Source organism: Oncorhynchus gorbuscha, linkage group LG13, assembly GCF_021184085.1.
Source record: "Oncorhynchus gorbuscha isolate QuinsamMale2020 ecotype Even-year linkage group LG13, OgorEven_v1.0, whole genome shotgun sequence".
In the NCBI taxonomy this organism is placed as follows: Eukaryota; Metazoa; Chordata; class Actinopteri; order Salmoniformes; family Salmonidae; genus Oncorhynchus; species Oncorhynchus gorbuscha.
The window spans coordinates 29,272,976-29,300,747 of NC_060185.1; the positions used below are offsets into that span (position 1 = coordinate 29,272,976).

At 42.6% G+C, this 27,772-nt stretch overlaps 1 protein-coding gene across 6 annotated transcripts; it reads left to right on the forward strand.

The window, feature by feature from the left end:
* The first annotated feature begins 726 nt into the window (after positions 1-726).
* Positions 727-26,959, forward strand: LOC123992666 (clathrin heavy chain 1-like). Of its 6 annotated transcripts, XM_046294018.1 has the most exons (34): positions 727-1,163; positions 2,062-2,269; positions 2,711-2,713; positions 11,006-11,274; positions 11,564-11,725; positions 11,857-11,970; positions 12,094-12,267; positions 13,234-13,431; positions 13,591-13,791; positions 14,018-14,170; positions 14,311-14,433; positions 14,606-14,743; positions 14,904-15,068; positions 15,242-15,422; positions 15,563-15,726; positions 15,864-15,989; positions 16,086-16,228; positions 16,420-16,654; positions 16,770-16,892; positions 17,097-17,242; positions 17,397-17,580; positions 17,730-17,922; positions 18,188-18,345; positions 18,486-18,758; positions 18,922-19,089; positions 19,277-19,426; positions 19,598-19,729; positions 19,846-19,956; positions 20,135-20,305; positions 20,506-20,727; positions 21,461-21,481; positions 25,309-25,346; positions 25,431-25,506; positions 25,681-25,822. In XM_046294018.1, the coding sequence occupies exons 1-33, from the start codon at positions 1,122-1,124 to the stop codon at positions 25,459-25,461; spliced, it is 4,920 nt and encodes a 1,639-aa protein (XP_046149974.1). In that variant the 5' UTR covers positions 727-1,121; the 3' UTR covers positions 25,462-25,506; positions 25,681-25,822. The 6 variants fall into 6 exon arrangements, with proteins under 6 accessions (XP_046149974.1, XP_046149970.1, XP_046149975.1 ...); XM_046294014.1 differs by lacking the exon at positions 25,309-25,346 and having other exon boundaries at positions 25,681-26,959; XM_046294019.1 differs by lacking the exon at positions 21,461-21,481.
* The last annotated feature ends 813 nt before the right edge of the window (positions 26,960-27,772 follow it).

A 27,772-nucleotide genomic window follows, 5' to 3' on the forward strand; every position in this document is an offset into this window, starting at 1 on the left:
ATTTTCAATATGACACAGCATAGGGGTGGGGGATATAGGAATGTTTTTCTAGTTTTGTTCCTTCCAGAGTGAGGGATCAAATGTGTTTCTCTATTAGTGTGCTTGGGGACCCAACAAACGGTTGTCAGGGTTAGATCTATGGTTAGAGTAGGATCCCATTTATGATCAACTGTTCCAATGATTCCGACAGGACATACATGAGACCTTATGCATGCTACAGGACAGTAGCATGCATGATAGAACAGCACCTATGAGTTTAAAATTAATTTCATGACATAAAACGAGTCACTCTAGAGCTGAGACTTTGTGACAGACACTATATTTAAACATATGAACATGCAAATCCTACACTGTATGAACAACATGCAGAGAGGACATATCCACTTTTAAAGTCCGCTGCCTATGATGAAGCGTGAATTATCCGGAACTGACGTAAAAGGGCGAATGATGTGGCACAAATTGGAAGTCAATGTGAAATAAATAAGTATAAATAAGTGTTTGCCATCTTAGATAAATTAAGGTTTGTATTAGACTGTTCAGAGGCCAAAGGCAAAGATGGAATGACAGGTGGAACAATCATATTGGTTTGTCTTTCCTTCCAGAGATATCACTAGCGGCTTCCGGATTGATAACATTCTGACAAAGATGGTGGTTAAATGAAGACATATAACGCAGGCCGTTTAACTTCGAATAAAATGTCCCAGTTCCGGTGTGCTTAAGGGGGTGGCTCTCAATGCGATAGCAGCTGTGTCTTATCGGTTTAGTTCACTGACTGTATATGAACAAAAACGATTAGGGAGTTGGATGTCTTGCTTCCTCTTCCGTCTTAGATTTTGATCCGTTTCCGCCGCCATTGCAGGTTTGGACTGAGATCAGTGTTTAAGACACTGCTATCCATCCATTCCGGCAGTGGAGAAAACGCATAAACATCCGGCGGCTACACTTGACATAATATTTTGGAAAATATTTCCAATAACAGCTTGCTTGGACGTAAATATTCACTGTCTGACTACGACTTACGAATCAGTGAGCGAGGAGGTCGTAGCTAGCACTGTGCTAACCTAGCCAGCTAGCTTTTTAGCTAGAATTCCAGGACTTCGTAGAAGCAAAGGAAATCCGCAATGGCTCAAATACTACCTATTCGCTTCCAGGAGCACCTGCAGGTATGAAAACAGTATAGCGAAATACTAGTCGTGGCGAGGGCTCGTAACTATCGCACTAAACCCCTCCAGAGCTTTATCGGTTGCTTGACGATTTTCGCTAACTGTTAGCTAGCGAAGCTAACTGTAGCTGGCAGTCCAACACCCGCAGCGAAATGAATGACCTCTCCTCCCCGTTGCCATATTATGCTAGCTAGCGAAAAGACTAGCACAGTGACAGTGAACGTTAACTTTCTGTGGTTGCCATCAAACGTAACGTTAACTGCTTTTATATGATGGCTGCTATTTTGATTTTAATTGGCCTGCTAACTCAAACATATGTCATGTTAAGTAATGGATAACTACTTAACTAGATAGATACGTTTCTGTTTGACAGTCCATTCAATAACAGCCAGATACATTTAGCTATTTCTGCTAGTGTTGACACTGATCTTAGATTACCCCTACCCTGACGTTCAAGTGAGGCAGTTGTTCAGTAAACTAAAATGGTTTAATCCACAGACAGATGTTCTATGGTTAAAACATGGCTTTCTACAATGCCTAGCTAGTTAGTATTATTTATTTTGATGTAGTTGCTATATCTATGGCCATAGGATGATAAAAGGGTAATGGGTTTGAGTCAGTACAAATGGATAGCTACAGTACAAATGATCATCAACATAAAATCTTAATCTCTGCAATGATCATTAACCTGTGCATGAGCCTTAAGGTCGGTTAGCCCACTGAACTAAAGTGTTGGCATTAGTTCCAGGACAGGAGCCAACACGTTTTCGGGTCTCAGACAAGATCACTCACTCATCATGCAAGCGTAGTTCACTGAATCACCTCTGCTACACAGTCACACTAGCAATTGTTTTTTAAAATCAAAATCTTTCTAACAATGTAATTCCATTTCCTTTAGCTCCAGAACCTGGGGATCAACCCAGCTAACATTGGATTCAGCACCCTGACTATGGAGTCTGATAAGTTCATCTGTATAAGAGAGAAGGTGGGCGAGCAGGCACAGGTTGTCATCATTGATATGGCCGACCCCAACACTCCAATCCGTAGGCCCATCTCTGCAGATAGCGCCATCATGAACCCTGCTAGCAAAGTTATTGCCCTCAAAGGTAAGGACTTCCACTGAGCCTGACTTGTTTCCTTTGACTGAACTAATATGTACAGAGGCTGTGTTTTTAACAACTTAATTCACCCAAACTAAGTGGTTAACGTCAACTTTCACTGCTGTAGGCCTTCATTTTCCTATGTGTTGCTGTCCTAATATTAAAGGGAGTTTGTGTATGTACGATTTTGTTTGTCAGCAAGTTAATAATCTAGGCCTGTCACATTCTGCTTCACCTGTTAATGACCATATACAGGCCTGTCCATTTATTTTTTGTTTAAAAAAATCAGAAGTAAAACTGCTTGTGAGTTGCAATTTGTAGTCTAAAATTGAAACAATTGAACCCCTTTTGTACACTGATAAAATTGTCATACTATCATGAATGCTTTTTCTATTTTTGCTTGTTTTTGCTCTTTTCGTTTCTTAATGCTTTCTTATATGTTTGCAGACGGTGAGTTGGATTTTATATATCATGAGTTGTGGAAGTTGTAATCATGTTTGCACTGTGTTGGAATGTTTGCCCAGTACTGTTTATGTTCTGTTTACATAGGAAAGAGTGCTTCCATTCTACTTTTGAACACAAGGGGATTGATTTTTTTTTTAAACAGGAGGCTATAGGGTAAATGGCAAACAGAATAGGGATGTTAAAGGGAGTTCATCAAGACCTCTAGGTTTGAGGAACAAAGGGTTAAAGTAAAAACATCTGAGAATACCTTCTGCACCTTTTATATTGCACACTACTGTCTCAATTGCGTAGAGGTCAAGGCTAATGTACAGACTGAGCCAGTGAAACATTCCGCTGAAGCAAGATCCTTGTGATAACTTTTGATGATGTATTATTCATTCCCCTATTATGACTATATCCAGTTTGAGAGCTGGTCTTGGACTATAGGCCAAAATAGTCATGGTTTGCATGATTTTTGTCAGTGCATCCTGGGCTGCAGTGTAAGAACCTTGCATTCAGAGACAAAGTGTATTGCAGATTAGACTTCAAGAAAATCAGATAGGCAATGCAACATTTCAATACTAGACTATTGTAGCCAAATTAATTTGTATTTGTGTTGATTGATGAATATTGATTTGACACTTTATGTATTCTATTTTAATCGTTCACTTGTCAGACAAGATACTTTTGGTCATTAGTGTATGTGGACACCTGCTCGTCGAACATCTTATTAAAAAATAATGGACATTAATTTGGAGTTGGTCCCCCCTTTGCTGCTATAACAGCCTCTACTCTTCTGGGAAGGCTTTCCGCTAGATGTTGGAACATTGTTGCAGGGACTTGCTTCCATTCAGCCACGAGCATTAGTGAGGTCGTACACTGATGTTGGGTGATTAGGCCTGGCTCACAGGACTTCGGCGTTCCAATTCATCCCAAAGGTGTTAGATGGAGTTGAGTTCAGGGCTCTGTGCAGGCCAGTCAAGTTATTCCACACCGATTTCGACAAACCATTTCTGTATGGACTTTGATTTGTGCACGAGGGCGTTGTCATGCTGAAACAGGAAAAGGCCTTCCCCACACTGTTGCCGCAAAGTTGGAAGCACACAATCGTATAAAATGACTTATGCTGTAGCATTAAGATTTCCCTTCCCTGGAACTAAGAGGCCTAGCCCAAACCATGAAAACAGCCCCAGACCATTATTCCTCCTCCACCAAACTTTACAGTTGGCAGTATGCATTGGGGCAGGTAGCATTCTCCTGGCATCATCCAAACCCAAATTTGTCTGTCGGACTGCCAAGATGGTAAGGCGTGATTCATCACTCCAGAGAACCCATTTCCACTGCTCCAGAGTCCAATGGCGGCAAGCTTTACACCACTCCAACAGAATCTTTTCATTGCGCATGGTGCTCTTAGGCTTATGTGCGGCTGCTCGGCCATGGACACCCATTTCATGATGCTCCCAACGAACAGTTATTGTGCTGACGTAGCTTCCAGAGGCATTTTGGAACTCCGTAGATAGTGTTGTGGCCGAGAATAGATTTTTACATTCTACCTGTTTCAGCACTCTGCGGTCCTTTTCTGTGCGCTTGTGTGGCCTACCACTTCATGGCTGAGCCATTTTTGCTCATAGACGTTTCCATTTCATGATAACAGCACTTACAGTTGACCGGGGCAGCTATAGCAGGGCAGAAATTTTACAAACTGACTTGTTGGAAAGGCAGCATCCTATGACGGTGCCACGTTGAAAGTCACTGAACTCTAAAGTAAGGCCATTCTACTGCCAATATTTGTCTACGGAGATTGCATGTCTGTGTGCTCAATTTTATACACCTGTCAGCAACGGATGTGGCTGAAATGGCCAAATCCACTAATTGAAGGGATGTCCACATACTTTTGTGTGTACAGTACCAGTCAAAAGTTTGGACACCTTGTTCCAGGGTTTTCCCTTATTTTCACTATTTTCTACATTGTAGAATAATTGTGGAGACATCAAAACAATGTAATTGCACATGGAATCATGTAGTAAACAAAAAAAGTGTTAAACAAATCAACATATATTTGAGATTCTTCAAAGTAGTCACCCTTTGCCTTGATGACAGCTTTGCACACTCTTGGCATTCTCTCAACCAGCTTCACGGGGTAGTCTCCTGGATTGCATTTCAATTAACAGGTATGCCTTAATGCGTGTTGGGACAAAGTAGGGGTGGTATACAGAAGATTGTAAAATACCAATTCCATATTATGGCAAGAACAGCTCAAATAAGCAAAGCCGTGATGGTCAGTCAATCCGGAAAATGTCCAGAACTGAAAGTTTGTTCAAGAGCTGTCGTGAAAACCGTTAAGCGATATGATGAAACTGGCTCTCATGAGGACCACCATAGGAAAGGAAGACCCAGACTTAACTCTGCTGCAGAGGATAAGTTCATTAGACTTACCAACCTCAGAAATCGGCAATTAACTACACTTCAGATTGTAGCCCAAATAAATGCTTCAGACTTGATGTATCAGATACATCTCAACATCAACTGTTCATATGAGATTGCATGAATCAGGCCTTCATGGTCAATTTGCTGCAAAGAATTCACTACTAAAGGACACCAATAAAAATACTTTCTTGGGGCAAGGAACACAAGCAATGGACATTAGACAGGTGGAAATCTGTCCTTTTGGTATGAGGAGTTAAAATGTGAGATTTTTGGTTCCAACCTCTGTGTCTTTGTGAGATGCAGAGTAGGTGAATGGATGATCTCTGCATGTGTGGTTCCCACCGTGAAGCATGAAGGAGGAGGTGTGGTGGTGCTTTGCTGGTGACACTGATTGTGATTGACTTATTTAGAATTCAAGGTATACTTAACCAGCATGGCTACCACTGCATTTGGCAGCGACATGCCATCCACTAAGCGCAAACCAGATGGGGACTATCATTTGTTTTTCAACAGGACATTGACCCAAAATGCACCTCCAGGCTGTGTAAGGGCTATTTGACCAAGAAGGGGTGTAATGGAGTGCTGCATCAGATTACCAGGACTCCACAATCACCTGGCCTCAAACCAATTGAACTGGTTTTGGGATGAGTTGGACTGCAGAGTGAAGGAAAGGCAGCAAACCTGTGCTCAGCATATGTGGGAACTCCTTCAAGACTGTTAGAAAAGCATTCCAGGGGTCTACCTCATGAAGCTGATTGAGAGTACAAAGCTGTCATCAAGGCAAAGGGTGGCTAACAGTTTTTTTGGTTACTACATGATTCCATATGTGTTATTTCATAGTTTTGATGTCTTCACTATTCTACAATGTAGAAAATAAGAAAAACCCTTGAATGAGTAGGTGTGACCAGACTTTTGAAATAGTACTGTGTATATACAGGGCAAGAGAAAGTATGTGAACCCTTTTGGAATTACCTGGATTTCTGCATAAATTGGTCATAGATGAAGATTAAATCAAATTTTAAGTCACAACAATGGACAAATAGTCTACTTAAACTAATAACACACAAACAATTATGTTTTTATGTCTTTATTTAAGACCCTATGTAAACATTCACAGTGCAGGGTGGTGAAAGTATGTGAACCCTTGGATTTAGTAACTGGTTGATCCTCCTTTGTCAGCAATAACCTCAACCAAACGTTTTCTGTAGTTGTGGATCAGACCTGCACAACGGTTAGGAGGAATTTTGGACCATTTGCTCTTTACAAAACTATTTAAGTTCAGCAATATTCTTGGGATGTCTGGTGTGAACCGCTCTCGAGGTCATGCAACAGCATCTCTGTCCGGTAGAGGTCAGGACTCTGACTGGGCCACCCCAGAAGGTGTATTTTCTTCTGTTGAAGCCATTTTGTTTCTTGATTTACTTCTGTGATTTGGGTCGTTGTCATGTTGCATCACCCAACTTCTGTTGAGCTTCAATTGGTGGACAGGCCTAACGATCTCTTGCGAAATGTCTTGATAAACATGGGAGTTCATTAAGCTCCCTCCCCCATATTTCACAGTTGGGATGAGGTTTTGATATTGGTGTGATGTGCCTTTTTCTCTCCACACATAGTGTTGTGTGTTCCTTCCTTCCAAACAGCTCAACTTTAGTTTCATCAGTCCACATAATATTTTGCCAGTAGTGCTGTGGAACATTCAGTTGCTCTTTTGCGAACTTCAGATGTGCAGCAATGGTTTTCTTTGGACAGCACTGGCTTCTTCCATGGTGTCCTCCCATGAACACCTTTCTTGTTTAGTGTTTTACATATTGTAGACTCGTCAGATGTGTTAGCATGTTCCAGAGATTTTTAAAAGTCTTTAGCTGACACTCCAGGACTCTTCTTAACCTCATTGAGCGCATTCTGTGCTGTGCTCTTGCAGTTATCTTTGCAGGACGGCCACTCCTAGGGAGACTAGCAACAGTGCTGAACTTTCTCTATTTATAGACAATTTGCCTTACCGTGGACTGATGAACATCAAGGCTTTTAGAGATACTTTGTAACCCTTTCCAGCTTCATTCCAGTCAATATGCTTAATCTTGGGTCTTCTGAGATCTATTTTGTTCGAGGCATGGTTCACATCAGGCAATGTTTCTTGTGAATAGCAAACTCAACCTTTTTGAGTTTTTTAAAGTCCAGGTCAGCTCTATCCAACATCTCCAATCTCGTCTCATTGACTGGACTCCACATTAGCTGACTCCTGACTCCAATTAGGTTTTGGAGAAGTCATCAGCCTAGGGAATTCACATACTTTATCCAACCTACACTGAATGTTTAAATGATGTATTCAATATAGACAAGAAGGATACAATAATTTGTGTTATTAGTTTAAGCACACTGTCTATTGTCGTGACTTAGAGGAACAGATCACTTTTTTTTAAACAATTTATGTAGAATTCCAGGTAATTCCAAAGGGTTCAGATGCAAAAAAAAAAAAAATGTAAGTGACCAATGTGTCATTTCTCTTTGCATTAGATGGGCTAGTTTTATTTTTTTTAATGTAGCTCTGATTTGTAGTCCAGGTGCATAGCATTACACAACAGGAAATGTAGGCCTATAGACTTTTGAGTGGTGAAATTTGTTAACAATAGCAGGTTCATCATAGGCTACTGACACAGGAAATTAATGAATAGGAAACACTTTCCTTGCTCCAATAATAAGCCAGTGATTGGAAAGCCTGAAATGGAATGGTTGTCAGTCAGTGCATCCAAAGACACTTCTCGTACGTCATCGCATCAGTTTGTTTTGTGGTCTTGCGTTAATCAGCATTCAGGCCCAATCCCAAACTTCTTAATTCATCTCAGGATGAGCATACTGTGGTTAGGAATCCTGTAGAGCTGCTCTAACTCCTGGAAGTTCACCTATGACTAGGCACATGCAATAGTAGGACTTTTTAACAGTAATTAATGGAAGACCTTATACAGTTCCATCAAAGTATTCATACCCCTTGACCTATTCCACATTTTGTATTTACAGCCTGAATTCAAAATGTATTAAAATAAATCTTAACCATCTACACGCAATACCCCATAATGGCAGTGAAAACATGTTTTTACAAATGCTTGCAAATTTTATTGAAAATAAATATAAGTATTCACACCCCTTTGCTATAACACTCTAAATTGAGCTCAGGTGCATCCAATTTCCTTTGATCATCCTTGATATCACTACAACTTTATTGTAGTTCACATTTTGGACAATTCAATTGGTTTGACATGATTTAGAAAAACTCACCTTTCAATATAAGGTCCCACAGTTAACAGTGCATGTCTAAGCAGAAACTATACTGTTGTCGTGTCTTTGGCATCATTAAACTGAAGATTAATCTTTATCAAATTACTCTCTGTAATTATTGTTACGTGATTAAACTGATTAATCATGTAACTGTAATTAACTAGGACGTCGGGGCACCAAGGAAAATATTCAGATTACAAAGTTATAATTTTCCTAAAATTTTCAGATATTTTCATATCTGATCAATAATCTTCTGATTTTAATTATTTATTTTACCTCACGTTAGTCTCATTCCAAACGTTGTAAATGGTTGGTTATCTGCACGAACCCAGTCTTCACTGAGTCATCCATACATCGTCTTAGTAAATAAATGATTTAACTAAGTTATTCACAGAAATGCATAAACAAACATTAGATAGTTACAAGGAAATGATAACGTAGTTTCCCTAGTGGGATAACCGGCATCGGCGGCTTGGTGTACAAAAGGGAAGTTGGGGTCGTCTGAGAACAACACACAGTTGATAATTATAACAATTGAAATGCTAATCCTTTGCACATGAATGCTCACTCATTCGGGAACAATTGCAATCAATATATATATATTTACGCTCAGTGTGTCGTCGGGTCTCTGTTGAGAAGTTTGTTTCTGTTGGAGAGTGTCCGTCCTCTCTCTGTCGTGGTTAGAATGGATAGTTCAGAGTGACATTCATGTCGTTATAGAATAGATGTTTCGGCGGTTGTCGGTCTTCGCGTTCAATGATACCGAATTCCTAGCTGCAGACTAGTAATTCATATCAATGACTTGTTCTTATTCTGTCGGTATCGATAGTCTAAGAGTTTAACCACATGTTATGGTTAAAAGATAAACAGCGTTATGGTAATGTGGCTGTATTGGCTCCCGTGAGTTTCACAAAATTGTACCAAACGGACCAGTTCGTAGCTGAATTCTTCACCGATCTGTTATACCTTCTCCAGAACATAAATGTTGTTCGGACCTCAAGTTCTGTGCGGTGGAAGAAATTCCTTTGTTCTCTATGAAAATCCACTCTGTCTCTATACTATGGCAATGAGGAGATAATCTCCTCTAGGAATTTACGACCTCTCTGACCACAGCAGCCTGGGTGTAGAAGACAGGGAGAGGGTGATGGGGCTTGCTGTACCCAATGAGGGCAACGTCATGACAAGGTGAAGTCCACGGATTTGTCCTTAGATCTCCACAATAGAGTTGTGATGAGGCATATGTCTGGGGAAGGGTATTAAACAACCATGCAAGAAGGACCTTGGTCAGGGAGGTGGTCTAGGACCCAGTGACCACTGACGGAACTATAGAGTTCCTTGACTGAGATGGGAGAAGCTGCCAGAAGGACAACCGTGTCTACAGCACTTTACCAATATTGGCTTTATTGGAGAGTGGCCAGACGGAAGCCACTCCTGAGAAAAACGCACATTACCGCACATCTGGAGTTCGCAAAAAGGCATGTGAAAGTCTAAGAGCAAAAGATTTCTTTGGTCTAATGACAAATGTAAATCTTTGGTCTGAATGCAGAGTGCTATGTCTGGAGAACCAGGCACAGCTCATCACCCTTCTAACACGATCCCTACATGAGGCGTGATGGCAGCAGCATGCTATGGGGATGCTTTTCAGCGGCAGGGACTGTGAGACTGGTAAGGATGGAGGGAGCAATGAATGGAGTCAAATACAGGCAAATCCTTGATGAGAATCTGCTTCAGAATGCAAATGACCTTAGACTGGAGACAAGATTTATGTTACAACAGGACAATGACCCTAAGCATTCAACCAAAGCACCGCTGGAATGGCATCAGAACAAGAATGTGAATGTTCTTGAGTAGCCCAGCTAAAACCCAGACTTGAATCCTATTGGAAATCTGTGGAAAGGCTTGAAGATTGCTGTTCACTACTGCTCCCCATCGAACTTAACAGTGCTTGCACATATCCAAGACATTGATTGCACATATCCAAGACAACTCAAAGCTGTAATCACTGCCAAAGGTTCTTCTACAAAGTATTGACTCGGGTGTGAATACTTATGTAAAATACATATTTCTGTATGTCATTTTCAATAAATTATCAACATTTCAAAATATCCTTTTTCCCTTTGTCATTATGGAGTATTGTGTGTAGATGGGTGAGAAATCTATTAACACCATTTTCAATTCAGGTTGTAACACAACAAAATGTGGAATAAGTCAAGAAGTGTAAACTTTCTGAAGAAACTGGTTTGTAAATGACCAGTCACTAGTGGTTGCTGTTTATTAGCCTCATGTGGATTGGTGATGTCTTACCTTTTTTTTGTATTGAGTCTTTTCCTTCCTGAATGCAGATCTTACCACGTTATTGGTTGCCCGTCGTTGTGGTCTTGCTTTCTGCATTGCAAGTGCTGTTTTGTTTGGTCATTTGGTGGCACTCGCACCAAACCATGACTACCACTATTTCTAAATCAAGTGAAATTTGGTATTACACTATTTTCATTTCCCCTCTAGTCTGTTTGTGTGTGGTGATTAGTAGTTTACATTAGTTCGTGGATATACAGTGTTAGATAATCATATTGCTAAACCTTTTAATGTGTGAATTTTCAGCTGCAAAAACCCTCCAGATCTTCAACATTGAGATGAAGAGCAAGATGAAGGCTCACACCATGACTGATGACGTCACTTTCTGGAAGTGGATCTCCCTCAACACTGTAGCACTGGTCACAGACAACGCCGTCTACCATTGGAGCATGGAGGGAGACTCTCAGCCAGTCAAAGTCTTTGACAGACACTCCAGCCTAGCAGGCTGTCAAATCATCAACTACCGCACTGACGCCAAACAGAAATGGCTGCTTCTCATTGGGATTTCAGCACAGGTACTGAAATAGAGGGAATTAGATTGGATTTATGGATGACGCTAGCTGTATTCTACTGAAGTGACTTGCATTTTTTTAAATGAGTTTGTCATAGAAGTTAATCCGTGTGAGTGTCAACACTAATGTACAGCAATACACTGACCTGATAGATGCTAATAACATGCTTTTTGGCTGTTTTGAAGCTTGCACAGCATTATGAAGTGTTCTGCCCTGATACGGCTTAATGTACCTCTGGAAAATACTGCTGTAGCACAAGCTCTTGTACAGTATGTGTATTCCTTCATTTTAGCAAAACCGTGTGGTGGGAGCCATGCAGCTGTACTCTGTGGACAGGAAGGTGTCCCAGCCCATTGAGGGCCACGCCGCCGGCTTCGCCCAGTTCAAAATGGAGGGTAATACAGAGGAATCCACACTGTTCTGCTTCGCTGTCCGAGGGCAAGCTGGAGGAAAGGTAGGAATCTCCAGCTTGGACATGGAGTACTCAGGGAGGGCTGGAATGGAATGGAAAAAGAAAAATGAGCAAATAAGACCGGGAGATGTCTCATTGTTCTTTTTCCTCTGAATGTGTTTTTGCTTTCCTAGTTACACATAATTGAAGTGGGAACCCCACCAACAGGCAATCAGCCGTTTCCAAAGAAGGCAGTGGACGTGTTCTTCCCTCCTGAGGCCCAGAATGACTTCCCTGTAGCCATGCAGGTACTGGAACCACTTCACAGACAAGAACTCAAACCTGTTCCATACAGTCATGCAGGCCCTCTGCATTAATACCTGTTATGCTACAGCTTCTGAAGCCTTGTGTCCCTGCTCTCTGCCCTCTAGATCAGCTCTAAGCAAGATGTTGTCTTTCTTATCACCAAATATGGCTACATCCACCTGTATGACCTGGAGACTGGCACCTGTATCTACATGAACCGGATCAGTGGGGAGACCATCTTTGTTACAGCCCCACATGAACCAACCGCTGGCATCATTGGAGTCAACAGGAAAGGACAGGTATGTCTCCACTGGTAAATGGGAGTGTTTTAGTCCTTTTATCAGGAGTAACCAGATGCCAGTGGGCTGATCAATGAGTTTCCTGTCCAAAACACAGTCATTAAATATTCAGGAGGATGGAAAGCTGATCCATGTCTGTAGAGCCTACTGCTCCAGGTCTCCTCCTCAGAATTCACAAACACTGTATACTGTACCTGTGTGATGATGGCTGGGAGTCCCATATATGTGACAGTGGAAAAACAGGGTGTGTTTGTGTGGAAGTGTGCTTTTATAAATAAAAATAAAAGGTATTATTTTTAACCTTTTTATTTAACTAGGTAAGTCAGTTAAGAACAAATTATTATTTTCAATTACGGCCTAGAAACAGTGTGTTAACTGCCTTGTTCAGGGGCAGAATGACAGATTCTTACCTTGTCAGCTAGGGGATTCGATCTAGCAACCTTTCGATTAATAGTCTAACTCACTAACCACTAGGCTACATGCCGCCCCAAATTGACGTTTGTGTGTGTGTGTCTGTCACTTGGTGACCTTGGCTGAGGGAAGCCTTGTTTAATACTGATCTAACGGCACCCCCAGCAGAGAGCAGCATGTGAAACACAGTTGGAGATCCTGTCACGCCAGGCGTCCTAATCTCCTTAAAGCTCCTGGCTCTCTAACCCTCCAGTCTGCTGCTCCTTTATATCTTAATGTAACACACACACACACACAGACACACACACACAGACATCATCATGGAGCAGTGTGTTTCTGTATAGTTAATTCACAAATGCTATTCTCTAGTCTAGCAACATTCTTTTTACACGTTCAATTAAATTCTGAAGAAATATGTGAGTTTAACAAAGGAATTATATACCAGTTTTGTTAAATTTGTCAGTACATATAAACTAATGTAATAGTACACACATTTTCATGTCTGTATAGTAGTGGACTCTCTAACCCTGTCTGTGTGTTAATGTGTTTGTCCAGGTGTTGTCAGTGTGTGTGGAGGAGGAGAACATCATCCCCTACATCACCAACGTGCTCCAGAACCCAGACCTAGCCCTGCGCATGGCCGTACGCAACAACCTGGCAGGGGCCGAGGAGCTGTTCGCCAGAAAGTTCAACACCCTGTTCGCTGCAGGGAACTACTCTGAGGCTGCCAAGGTGGCCGCAAATGCTCCCAAGGTACTGCCAATGCACCAAACTATTAAAATCATGATCTGGTAAATGTATTTTGGATGATATTCCAGCTGCCTTGTGTATAATAAGGTTTCTACTACTACAGTCTTCTATCATGTGCAAATTTTTTGAAAGTCAAAACGCTCCTTTCCTCCTCCTCCCCAGGGTATCCTGCGTACCCCGGACACCATCCGTAAGTTCCAGAGTGTGCCGGCCCAGCCGGGCCAGACCTCTCCACTGCTGCAGTACTTTGGCATCCTGCTGGACCAGGGCCAGCTCAACAAGTTTGAGTCTCTGGAGCTGTGCAGGCCTGTCCTTCAGCAGGGACGCAAGCAGCTGCTGGAGAAATGGCTCAAAGAGGACAAGGCAAGGAAACCATAGTTATCATAATAAACTTAGACTATAGTTGTCGCTTACTGTTGAGTTTGGATGTTCAACATTGAGCTTAACAGTTTTATTTTCCAATTATGTATTGCTCAACATATAGCACTGGGCTGTTCAAATATCCCTATAACTATTGGGCTGGCTAGGACTTTATTCGTGACAGTGTTGGTTAGGGATTTATGGAAATTGCATGTGTTTTTTTTAATAGCTGGAGTGTTCAGAGGAGCTGGGGGACCTGGTGAAATCAGTGGACCCCACTCTGGCTCTCAGTGTCTACCTCAGGGCCAACGTGCCCAACAAGGTCATTCAGTGCTTCGCTGAGACCGGACAGTTCCAGAAAATTGTCCTCTATGCCAAAAAGGTTAGTTGTGGTGTTTCTATCTTTCTAAGTCCTTACCAATATAACATTTGACTTGACACAAAATGGAATTCTTTAATATGGTCAATTAGATTGTATTTCGTTTTTAACTAACGGATGCGTTTTCCGTATTTCCCTTCTAGGTGGGCTACACTCCAGACTGGATGTTCCTGCTCAGGAATGTGATGAGGATCAGTCCAGAACAAGGCCTGCAGTTCTCCCAGATGCTGGTGCAGGATGAGGAGCCCCTGGCCGACATCACACAGGTCAGACGGCTAAACGTCTTCACCACCTCAACCATTCATTTATCGTCCTATTTCCCTTACATATACATTTTCTGAAGGAAAAAAACCTTGTTCAGTGCTGCACTGTGAGGTGCTGTATACAGTAACATGATTGATGTGTGGTAGCTGATGTATTGTCTGTTTCCCTGTTCAGATCGTTGACGTGTTTATGGAGTATAACCTGATCCAGCAGTGTACCTCTTTCCTCCTGGATGCCCTGAAGAACAACAGGCCTGCTGAGGGGCCTCTGCAGACACGCCTGCTGGAGATGAACCTGGTCCATGCCCCACAGGTACACACACATCACACCCCATTCCACACAGACCCAACACTTACACAGCAATTGTATGCATGTTTTGTCTTTTAGTGCCACACTCTTATTTGCTTCTCTTCCACTGACTCGTGATGTCATGGATTTTAAATTCATGTATGATGTTTTTTTTCTGCTTCAGGTGGCTGATGCCATCCTGGGCAACCAGATGTTCACCCACTACGACCGTGCCCACGTTGCCCAGCTGTGTGAGAAGGCTGGCCTGCTGCAGAGGGCTCTGGAGCATTACACCGACCTGTACGATATCAAACGGGCTGTGGTGCACACACACCTGCTCAACCCTGAGGTATAGGACACTATTTAACACAACCACACACTGCATGGAATAGAATGTCTTGGTGAACAAGTGTGTACTTGCTGTGTTTTGCTCTTAATTAATAAAGCTTTATTGACTAATGTGTGCATTCTGGTATTTTTCCTGTCTGTGCACTGACTCTGTGTATTGACTCTGTCCTGCAGTGGCTGGTGAACTTCTTTGGCTCCCTGTCAGTGGAGGACTCTTTGGAGTGTCTTCGGGCCATGCTGTCGGCCAACATCCGTCAGAACCTGCAGATCTGTGTCCAGGTGGCCTCTAAGTACCACGAGCAGCTCTCCACCAACTCCCTCACTGAGCTCTTTGAGTCCTTCAAGAGCTTCGAAGGTAAGCAGACCATACACCTGACGCAAACCACCTAGTCTTGTCCTCACCTGCATGGAACATGGTCATGACTGTCTCAACAACCACATAGTTGTTCATCCTACCTCTCTATCTATGGGGACTAAGTTCTCTCTTCATTCCAGGTCTGTTCTACTTCCTGGGTTCCATCGTTAACTTCAGCCAGGACCCAGAGGTCCACTTCAAGTACATCCAGGCAGCCTGTAAGACGGGACAGATCAAAGAGGTGGAGAGAATCTGCAGAGAGAGCAACTGCTACGACCCCGAACGAGTCAAGAACTTCCTCAAGGTAAGGAAGAGAAGTAGGCATACTATAGTATGACACCACAGCTTACTTCAGTCTTTATTTTGTTAATTACCCTGAAAGCCAAGTCTAACTGTTAGTTTGATTATGTGAGCTGATATCAATATTTCCTCTCTTCACAGGAAGCTAAGCTGACTGATCAGCTCCCCCTGATCATTGTGTGTGACCGCTTCGACTTTGTCCACGACCTGGTCCTCTACCTGTACCGCAACACCCTGCAGAAATACATTGAGATCTATGTGCAGAAGGTACATAAACTCATATTAACCTGCCTAACAGCTTTTTGTTTGTATACACACACACCATTGTACGATATGTGAATAAGAAAAATGTGTTTGTGTCAGGTGAACCCCAGCCGTCTGCCGGTGGTGATTGGAGGGCTGCTGGATGTGGACTGTGCTGAGGATGTGATTAAGAACCTGATCCTGGTGGTGAAAGGACAGTTCTCCACTGATGAACTAGTGGCTGAGGTGGAGAAGAGGAACAGGTAAGGACTGTGGGGATCGGGAGAGGGACGTCTCAGCCCAGACTGGCTTTATGCTGTAGTGCATTTAATTGTGACATTACTTCTGAAAGAGAAAGTAGGATGAAGGGGTGCTGTTTGACCCACTTACAAGTGTAAATATATCTAGTTTATGAGCACCAGAAACTTGAAGATGTGTATTTTTTGGGCTCCAGACTGAAGCTGCTTCTGCCTTGGCTGGAGGCCCGTATCCATGAGGGCTGTGAGGAGCCAGCTACCCACAATGCCCTGGCCAAGATCTACATCGACAGCAACAACAACCCAGAGCGCTTCCTGCGTGAGAACACCTTCTACGACAGCCGCGTGGTGGGCAAGTACTGTGAGAAGAGGGACCCCCACCTGGCCTGCGTGGCCTACGAGAGAGGACAGTGTGACCAGGAGCTCATTAATGTGAGTGGGGAAATAAGAATGACATTTTTACTTGACTAATACATTGAAATGTTAATTTTACACTGTTTGTGTATGTTTTCCCTCAAATACTGATCATCTTACATTTCCTGTACAGGTGTGCAATGAGAACTCTCTGTTCAAGAGTCTGTCTCGCTACCTGGTTCGCCGTAAAGACCCTGAGCTGTGGGCCAGCGTGCTGCTGGAGAGTAACCCGTTTAGAAGACCCCTCATCGACCAGGTATGGACCTGTTCCTGCCTGTTTGAAATGCAAACCTCATCCTCACTAAAACCATGGGCCAAAATGTTCTGTGACGTCCCACCGAAACGTTGCTTATATTTCGCACGATGGTTAAATTGTTATTTGTGACTTGTTTGGCTAGAAGTTTGCAGAATGGTGACTATTCTCTCCATTCTGGAATGATGTTTGTTGTCTTTCATTCAGGTTGTTCAGACGGCCCTGTCTGAGACACAGGACCCAGAGGAGGTGTCCGTCACAGTCAAGGCCTTCATGACTGCAGACCTCCCCAACGAACTCATTGAGCTGCTGGAGAAGATCGTTCTGGATAACTCGGTCTTCAGTGAACACAGGTACTAGGGCTACTGAAGCTCTGCTACCTGTGCTCACTGGCAGACTGAGCTGTCCATTGTGTGTCTGCTCTTTCAATATCAGGCTTGTTTGTAACTTTAAACTTGTTGTTTTAGTTTGTCATGCTGAGCAGAGTTCATCTGTGTTTTTATTCAGAAACCTGCAGAACTTGCTGATCCTGACAGCCATCAAGGCAGACCGTACCCGTGTGATGGAGTACATCAACCGCCTGGACAACTACGATGCCCCCGACATCGCTAACATCGCCATCAGCAACGAGCTCTTCGAGGAGGCCTTCGCCATCTTCAGGAAGTTTGACGTCAACACCTCCGCCGTGCAGGTCAGTGGTTGAGTCTTTTTGCTCTGGCAAATGGACCATTGACCAAAATGTTGCTTGTTTAATTCCCGTTGTGGGCAATGCTACTGTTCTGTCTGAATTCTATGGATTAAGAGGTAAACTTGACAAAAGTAATTTCTGTGTGTTTTTAGGTTCTGATTGAGCACATTGGGAACCTGGACCGGGCCTACGAATTTGCTGAGCGCTGCAACGAGCCTCCAGTGTGGAGCCAGCTGGCCAAGGCTCAGCTGCAGAAGGGTCTGGTGAAGGAGGCAATCGACTCCTACATCAAGGCTGATGACCCCTCTGCCTACATGGAGGTGGGCCAGGCTGCAGCCCAGAGTGGTAAGAGACAAAGAAAATGATCCACGTAATGTCCAGCATACAACCAACATTAGGGTTTTTCAATGTAGGCTTGCTATTGGAGGGGAAGGTATTCACCTGCATCCAATTTGGGGGGAAAAGTAGTCTGGCTATCAGTCTCTAACATTCCACTCCTTGTGTCATATGCTAAAGAGACGGGACTTCCTGCAATCTCAAAGTTGCAGAATCCAGGCCAGGAGAAAAGGGTTTAGTGAAGTAAATATAAATGTTCCTCTACTATCTTCAGGTAACTGGGAGGACCTGGTGAAGTTCCTTCAGATGGCCCGTAAGAAGTCCCGTGAGTCCTACGTGGAGACGGAGCTCATCTTCGCCCTGGCCAAGACCAACCGCCTGGCTGAATTGGAGGAGTTCATCAATGGACCCAACAACGCCCACATCCAACAGGTACGCTCTGAACACAAAATACCCATACTGGCGCATACACACACCGGCACACCCCCACACACGTTTACCTGACACATCCTTCTCCATCACTGCTGACCAGTATCATACCTTTTTTCTTATGAAGTATTTCTCTATTTCAGGTGGGTGACAGGTGTTATGATGAGAGGATGTATGATGCGGCCAAGCTGCTCTACAACAACGTGTCCAACTTCGGGCGGCTAGCGTCCACCTTGGTCCACCTGGGAGAGTACCAGGCCGCCGTGGATGGAGCCCGCAAAGCCAACAGCACCCGCACCTGGAAAGAGGTGTGCTTTGCCTGTGTGGATGGAAATGAGTTCCGCCTGGCACAGATGTGTGGCCTGCATATTGTTGTCCATGCTGATGAACTGGAGGAGCTCATCAACTACTACCAGGTAAGGCCCATTTGGTTCAATTACTACCAATATTCACTCTCATAGCAATTGCCTTATCCTGGCCAGAGTTAAAGAAAATAATTTACCATACCACAGCATGTGATAAATGTGTTTTTAATGGTCCTGTGTTGATTGAAGATGCCGTGGTTGTGTTTGTCTCTAGGACCGTGCTTACTTTGAGGAGCTGATCACCATGCTGGAGGCAGCCCTGGGTCTGGAGCGGGCTCACATGGGCATGTTCACCGAGCTGGCCATCCTCTACTCCAAGTTCAAACCCCAGAAGATGAGGGAGCACCTGGAGCTCTTCTGGTCCAGAGTCAACATTCCAAAGGTAAGAGGGGGGAAGAAAGCTACGAGATGGATGTCTATATGCAAGCGGATTGAAATGATCTGCAAAGTCTTTATATTTTGATATTTGTTCATATGTTATTTAAATGCAGCAATGTGTGATTTAGTGATTCATATCTTTGTGTGCTGTTTTTGGGGTGGGTGACGATAATGTTAATGTGTGTCTTCAGGTCCTGAGGGCTGCAGAGCAGGCCCACCTGTGGGCAGAGCTGGTCTTCCTCTATGACAAGTATGAGGAGTTTGACAACGCCATCCTCACCATGATGAGCCACCCCTCAGACGCCTGGAAGGAGGGACAGTTCAAAGACATTGTCACCAAGGTAACTGACTGCAACAACACACAAGCTCAACATGTCATGTTTTAGATTTGCAAACATTTCGTATTGGTTGTTGTCATGATGTATTCCTTGGTCATTGTATGAGGCCAAGTATTTGTCACTGACTAGAAATCCACATCCTGCAGCTGAAATGTATGAGGCTTGTGATTCCAGGTGGCCAATGTGGAGTTATACTACAAGGCTATCCAGTTCTACCTGGAGTTCAAACCATTGTTACTGAACGACCTGCTCATAGTGTTGTCACCACGACTCGATCACACCCGCGCAGTCAACTTCTTCATGAAGGTACTAGGATGCTACTCTGTCCATACTTGATAGCTTCTTGTATGGCAATCTTTGGCATTCAGAACGACCTGCTTGACTGTTCACTGACTGGACTTTTTTTCTCTCTCCACCTCCAGACCAAGCAGCTGTCCCTGGTCAAGCCATACCTGCGGTCAGTGCAGAATCACAACAACAAGGGTGTCAATGAAGCACTTAACAACCTCTTCATCACAGAGGAAGACTATGCGGTACTGAGATCTTTTAACATAAGCTTAGTTTTTCATACTTTGGCGAGAAGAATCTGTGAAAACACTGAATTACCATTGTGAAAAGAGAAAGTTCCTTTGTTGAAAAAAAAGTCTGCATTCATTTTCTGTCATGCAGAAATGACTTTCTCTCTTATTGTTACACCTCTGTCCTGTCCAGGCCCTGCGTGCCTCCATTGATGCCTACGACAACTTTGACAACATCACCCTGGCCCAGGGCCTGGAGAAGCATGAGCTGATTGAGTTCAGGAGGATCGCTGCCTACCTCTTCAAAGGCAACAACCGCTGGAAGCAGAGCGTGGAACTCTGCAAGAAGGACAAACTCTACAAGGTCCAGCTTCTCCTCAACTTTATATCAAATACTAATATTTTGTCTAAAGACCAGTGATCATCTGCTCACACAGATACCCATGCTGCTGTTGTTTTTGTAAAATGTATGGATCATAACATTGCTTTTTGACGTCACTGTCTGAATTCTTTCTCTGGGTGTTCCTTGTTTTGATGTGTATGTCTGTGGTGTTTTGTGTGTAGGACGCCATGCAGTATGCATCGGAGTCGAAAGACCTGGAGCTGGCTGAGGAGTTGTTGGCCTGGTTCCTGGAGGAGGACAAGAAGGAGTGCTTTGCCGCCTGCCTCTTCACCTGCTACGACCTGCTGAGGCCTGACGTGGTGCTGGAGACGGCCTGGAGGCACAACATCATGGACTTCTCCATGCCCTACTTCATCCAGGTCATGAGGGAGTACCTCTCCAAGGTGGGTTAGGTTGCCCACGCCTTGGATGGCAGTTCACCCCATAGGGTATTTTATACAGAGTGTGGTAAGGGTTTTTTGTGCTTAGGTTATCAGTGTCTACAGTGAAAAGTAGGTTACTATTAACATGGCGAGGCAATTCGTTGTCAGGTGATGTTTTTAATGTACCAATTTATCTTTTTGAGGAGGTCACCTTTTAGGATCTTGTAAACAACCACAACTTCAGCCGACCACATCCTCATCCTGTTCCGTTTCTCTGTCATGTTACCGGTAATCGGTAATCATGTCTTCCGTTTTGATTTGGGTTTTCATCTCTGCTACTTTTCCATACAAATGTTAACATCAGGAGATTCATACTGCTTAGTATTTTTCCATGCCACATATATATATTTGTCATATGGCAAGAAATAACAGAAATATCACTTCTTGTGGTAGAACATAATGGTAGTATTGGCTATAGTCTGCTGGGATCCAGGACAAACGGGAAGAAATAGACTGCTATGTAGACCAATTGTACATAATTATGCATGGTGTATGATTACTGTAATGATATTTTAAAAACAGGTCTGCTGATATAAAATATCTAACTTAAAAGTACAACATTTGTATCAAAAGTGGCTTATTTCCATCTCTCACTGATAGTTTTTTTTTCTTTCTCTGATTCCACGTTTGTTCTCTCTGGGAGAGAGTTGGTTTTGTTTTTCTTCTTAAGTTTCCTCTCTGAATTCCCTTTCAGGTTGACGCGATTAAGGAAAAGGTGAAAGTCCAATCAATTTCCAGTCATTCTTTTTGACCCTCTGTAGTCTGTAGTTTGGAGGAGTGAAACTAGAGGAAACTGCATGAGTCTGTACCCTCCCCATGTCACTGCTGCTTCTGACTCCACACCTTGACTAGACCCAGAATGGTCTGGAGAGGGGCTCTCCCACCCTGCCTCTGGGGAGCTGCTGGGCAATGCTGGGGTTTGGGATGGCTCTATTAGCTATTGTTCTTTGTTCCAGGGTTGAATCAGTGACTGACCAATCAGGATTCAATAACTCATTCACCCCAGCAACACCCAAACAGAGGGATGTTTAGTTCTGTTCCATTGAGGCTGCCCACATAAACCAGCAAACTCAGTAACTGTCCAGGAGCAGAAAAGGAGAGCTCTACTCTGGATAACCTACTGTAGTCAGACAATACTCTCCCTTAGACCTGTAGATACTAATGAAAAACTACCACTGTCTGTTATATCACTGGTCTGCTGTTGGCTTGAGGCTGTGATAATCTCTACCACTTGCCATTTAGTGGTCAACCTTGGTAGAGTACTGGGGTTTGATTTGTACTGAATTGAATGCTGAAACAGCCCTGGGACCACATTGCATGTGGTTTGACCAGAGCTTAGGGCCAACATTGTTAAATTTTGTCCTTTTATAGTGAAGTAATGTAGCCTCATATTTGGGCTATGCACAGCTGGAGACGGCTGCAAAGTGGGAGAATAGAACACATTGTGTATGGAAATGTTGATCCTTCTTTGAGTACCCTTTTATGTAATGGTTTACGGAATTAACTCTCAATGTAAAAAATGCCTAGTTGTAAATATCCTCAACAAATTGTGACATGTATGGAGATCTTTTTTGCATTTAATTATAATTGTGTTCCTTTTATTTGTTATATTAGTTGTACTGTAGTGTCTTTGCTACTCCAGAACTGTAAAGTGTGGTCTGTTCAATGACAAGTGGGGTACTGTGTGTAGAACGCGTGTAACATACTTGCATTGTATTCAGGGCAAGCATGCGTTTCCCCCACCCATAGCATTAGCAGCATTTTTGGACAGGCTTGGAGACGTTGTTGGCTGTGCCTGCTTCTGGATGCCTTGACTGGCTGTACAAACCATCCCTCCATCCTCTCACTCCCTCCACTGTGGCTCTCTGCCTTTCTCATGCACTCTTCTAAACAGAGAAATTACCTAACTGCTGCTTCGGCATGTCTCTTTCCCCTTCAATGAACCTACAGCCTGTTTACCTGCATCTTAAAACAATGTACTGACTGTTTTGGCAGAAGGCAAGTATGTAGAGAACTGAACCCTACGTTGTGATCTGACAGGAGAGAAGTATATTCATAGATGACTTATGGTTTTGTTGAAGTGATCTTGTGAATTTTCAGGATGCATAGGTTGTGTGTGTCTCTCATATTCAATATGCTGCTTGCTTGAACCTGTGAATTGTCAGTCTTGCCTTTTCTTTTACAATGCCTGCTCTAAGCTGCTTAATAACTAATCAAGCAGACCAACATGATAAAGATTTCCCTTATTTGCTGGTTATTGATCATTTTAGTATAAATATAATCTTTCCATTTAGAACTTTTTATTATTATTGAGGTTTCCAGTTGATTCATTGAATCTGTTTGTTCAACTTCATGGTAGGGAAAGTTTATTGTTGGTGTTAGCATTGTGATAGTGCTTGTAATCCCTGGTAGTCATTTTTCTGTGATGTTGGCCCATATTAGAGCTGTTGAAATGGGTTTGGTTCTCTACATACTGTCCAAACACATGGAAATAGATGCATCTGGTGGCTGGATGGTGGGACCATCTTTATTTATTTGTATTTACAATGCCTTTGGAAAGTATTCAGACCCCTTGACATTTTCCACATTTTGTTAGGATTCAGCCTTATCCTAAAATGTATTAAATAGCTTCTCCCCCATTAATCTATACACAATACCCGATAATAACAAAGCAAAAACAGGATTTCTTTTACATTTTTGTTCATTTATTTTCATTTATTTAATACATTTTAGAATAAAGTTGTAACGTAACAACGTGGAAAAAGTCTAGGGGTCTGAATACTTTCCTAAGGCACTGTGTGTATGTATACAGTACCAGTCAAAAGTTTCGACACAGCTACTCATTCAAGGGGTTTTCTTTATTTCTACTATTTTCTACTTTGTATAATAGTAGTGAAAACATCAACTATGAAATAGCACACATGGAATCTTGTAGTAACCAAAATAGTGTTAAACAAATCTAAATATATTTGAGATTCTTCAAAGTTGACACCCTTTATGGCAGCTTAGCATTCTCTCAGCTTTTGCTTCATGAGGTAGTCACCTGGAATGCATTTCAATTAACAGATGTGCCATGTTAAAATTGTATTTGTGCAATTTCTTTCCTTAATGCGTTATAGCCAATCAGTTGTGTTGTGACATGGTGGGGGGGTATAGCCTTATTTGATAAAAGACCAAGTCCATATTATGGCAAGTACAGCTCAAATAAGCAAACAAAAATGACAGTCCATCACTACTTTAAGACATGAAGATCAGTCAATCTGGAAGATTTTCTAGAACTTTGAAGTTTCTTCAAGTGCAGTCGCAAAAGCCATCAAGCTCTATGCTGAAACTGCCTCTCACGAGGGCCGCCACAGGAATGGAAGACCCAGAGTTACCTCTGCTGCGGAGGATAAGTTATTTAGAGTTACCTGCACCTCAGATTGCAGCCCAAATAAATACTTCACAGTTCAAGAAACAGACCCATCTCAACATCAACTGTTCAGAGGAAACTGTGTGAATCAGGCCTTCATGGTCAAATTGCTGCAAAGAAACCACTACTAAAGGACACCAGTAAGAAGACTTGCTTGGGCCAAGAAACACGAGCAATGGACATTAGACCGGTGGAAATCTGTCCTTTTAGTCTGGAATCCAAATTTGAGATTTTTGGTTCCAACTGCCGTCTTTGTGAGACGCAGAGTAGGTGAACGGATTATCTCCACATGTGTGGGTCCCACTGTGAAGCATGGAGGAGGAGGTGTGATGGTGCTTTGCTGTCTGTGATTTATTTAGAATTCAAGGTACTCTTAACCAGCATGGCTACCACAGCATTCTACAGTGATACACCATCCCATCTGGTTTGCGCTTAGCAGATTTATAATTTGTTTTTCAACAGGGCAATGACCCAAAACACACCTCCAGGCTGTGGTAAGGGCTATTTGACCAAGGAGACTGGTGCTGCATTAGATGACCTGGCATCCACAATCACCTGACCTTAACCCAATTGACATGGTTTGGGATGAGTTGGACTGCAGAGTGAAGGAAAAGCAGCCAACAAGTGCTCAGCATATGTGGGAACTCCTTCAAGACTGTTTGAAAATCATTCCAGGTGAAGCTGGGTGAGAGAATGCCAAGAGTGTGCAAAGCCGTCATCAAGGCAAAGGGTAGCTACTTTGAAGAATGTAAAATATATTTAGTTTTAACTCTTGTTTTGGTTACTACATGATATGTGTGTTATTTCATAGTTTTAATTTCTTCACTATTATTCTACAATATAGTAAAAATAAAGAAAAACCTTTAAATGAATAGGTGTCAACTTTTAACTGGTACTGTATATATTAATTAGTGTTCTGTTTAGGTTTAGCTGTGTGTATCTAATCTGAAATTAGACTCCTTTACAACCCTAATGCTGGGCTGTCGTGGTCAAGCTTGGTAGCTAGTATCGCCAGTAGCCACTAGTAACCGTGCCTGACTAAAAACCTTCCCACACACCGTAGCATGGCCTGCCTCTTGCGGCCTGTTTTCTTTTGTAAAATCTTGACTTTATTCATCTCTGCCTGTCAGGAATGGTCCCATCGGCCAGCCAGTGAAATAACTCAGAGGTCAGTTATATTGGCATCTCATTAGAGCTCCCCTTGCTGGTTGTGTCTGTGGTTAACATGCTCACCTCTCTCCCTGTCTCTCAGGTCGACAAGCTTGACGCCTCCGAGTCCCTGAGGAAACAGGAGGAGCAGAACACAGAGTCCCAGCCCATTGTTTATGGTACGGTGGCCTGACCTCTACATAACCCTGCTGCTCTATTGGTTGAATATGTTAAAGGAGGTCTATAATGCTTTGAAGTTGTAGCACCTGGGCAGTGTTAACCCTTTGGAGTTTGTTTGTATATTAGTAGTCTTGTCACGAAGCTCATGCTAGTGTCCTGTGTTTATGTTGCAGGCACGCCCCAGCTCATGCTCACTTCAGGCCCTGGTCAGGCTGTTCCCCCCCAGCCTGGATATGGGGGCTACGGCTACCCAGCAGCACCCACCGGCTACGGCCAACCTCCCCAGCCTGGCTTTGGCTATGGCATGTGAACGGCCACCACCCCTGACCCCATAGTCACCTGTTTGTCTCCTTGTGTTCTTCACCAGCTTACCATCCTCACAATAGGGGATACAAACAACAAGAACCTGCTCTCTTTTAAATTATTTGTATTATGTTCTCCTTTAAACTGCAATGGACTTTTATTTGTATTGTTTTGAACAGAAATTTGACCACATTTTTATTTCTTCACATTCCATATTTGACTACTTAACACTTACTAGAATGATTTTTGTGTGTATTTTATTTTATGGGGTTATGTAAGTGGACTTGACAAAGAAGCAATTAACTTTTTTTGAAGTAGTTTGGAGAAGCATCTAATTTGCACTCTGTCGTGAGAAGAAACTAATATAGAAACTCTTCATTTTGATGTACTGAACGTGTGAACAGCTTACATTGTCTATTCGTCTGTCCGTATAATGCATTTCATTATTGTATATTCTGAAAAAAAGGTTACATATAATATTTGAACATATATTGCCACTTCAACACTAAGTAACAATAGTATATTCTGCACAGGCGTGTAGCTTTGAGTTTGAAATGCGTACGGACGTGTGTGTGTGTGATCTAAATAAGAATTTTAATCCCCCTTGTTCTATACTGGCTCTCCAGTCAACCACAATAGATGTTAGTCCTCCTTTGTTGGCTCCATGTGTTTAATCTAGGTGACCTGTTGTGCTGTGTACAGTGCTTGTGTGAGACTGTGTATGTGCAGGTGGATCGTAGGCTGACTCTTCAGACCTGTACGTTTGTATTTAGTCACCACCCTCCTTGTGTTGAGGTCTGTGTATGCCAGGTGTTGTGGTGTTCTAGGTCACCATATTTTTCTGTGTACAGAAGAATGACCGTTTAAAAATATTTAAAAAAAAAACATTTAAAAAAAGTGGAGATCTTGCTCATCGTCCTCCACGGCCCTGTCCCGTTTGGTTCGGTCAGTGCGATTGGCTCTGAGAACAAATGGAGGAATTGGAGGACGGGGCTGTTCTCCTTTGGTGTCCTAATGTCAACTTGTTTAGATCAGTAACACTCCTGTAGGTTATGTATTTCAATGGTTATTATGAAGAATTAGTTCAGTACTACAGCATACAGTTCTTTGTCAAGAATGGTCTGAAATAAAAGCCTGTATTTACCTTGATGTATTCCCAAAGTGCTTTGAGCTGTGTGTGTAACATATCATCCTAATCTCTGAACATTCCTATTATATTAACAATAAAACATTTTCATAAAGACCATGCTGGAAGAGAAATATAAAAGACTAAAGTCTATCCTGTAGATAGAATCTTGGTCCCTGTATGACGAAGTTGTTAGGCACAGTCAAATTATTTTATCCTACAAAGAAAACATGTCATAACAGAATTGACGTTTTCACATAATCACAGTCTATATAAGCAATCCATTAGTATTTTTCCTTCGGTCAGTTGAGTAGTTCATGTGCACTGCTTAATCAAGGTCATGCCTACAGTAAAATAAAGGTTCATAGTATGTAATGTATACGGTCCTCTTTATTCAGAAATTACATGATAAATAATATAAATGTGCTACATTAGATTTCTATCCTGTACCAATTCATTTTCTTCATTCTACCCTGTCAAAAAGTGATGGGGGTGCCAATTTATCTCCATTGTTGAAGTCTTTCATTAGTGTCAGGGTTTGTGTTCTAGTCAGGAAGAGCATGGACCCTTCTCTCCACTTTATTGCAATACTTATCTGGAAGTCCAGCAGCCCTACAAGTAAAATTAACAAACATTAATTACAAAACTAAACCTGACCATCCTGACTACCCTCTGTTCCTCTCAATTCTATGTACCACCTTGTTTTCACACACTGTTGCTGGTATTTTGGCCCATTCCTCCATGCAGATCTCCTCTAGAGCAGTGATGTTTTGGGGCTGTAAATTACAGGCCTCTCATCTTTTTAAGTGGGAGAACTTGCACAATTGGTGGCTGAC

Coding starts and splice junctions, on each gene's coding strand:
- LOC123992666 (XM_046294014.1), top strand. CDS start 1,122: ATGGCTCAAATACTACCTATTCGCTTCCAGGAGCACCTGCAG. Junction 16,893..17,096: donor GAAGACCCCTCATCGACCAG/GTATGGACCTGT, acceptor TCTTTCATTCAG/GTTGTTCAGACGGCCCTGTC. Junction 17,923..18,187: donor CCAGGCTGCAGCCCAGAGTG/GTAAGAGACAAA, acceptor TACTATCTTCAG/GTAACTGGGAGGACCTGGTG.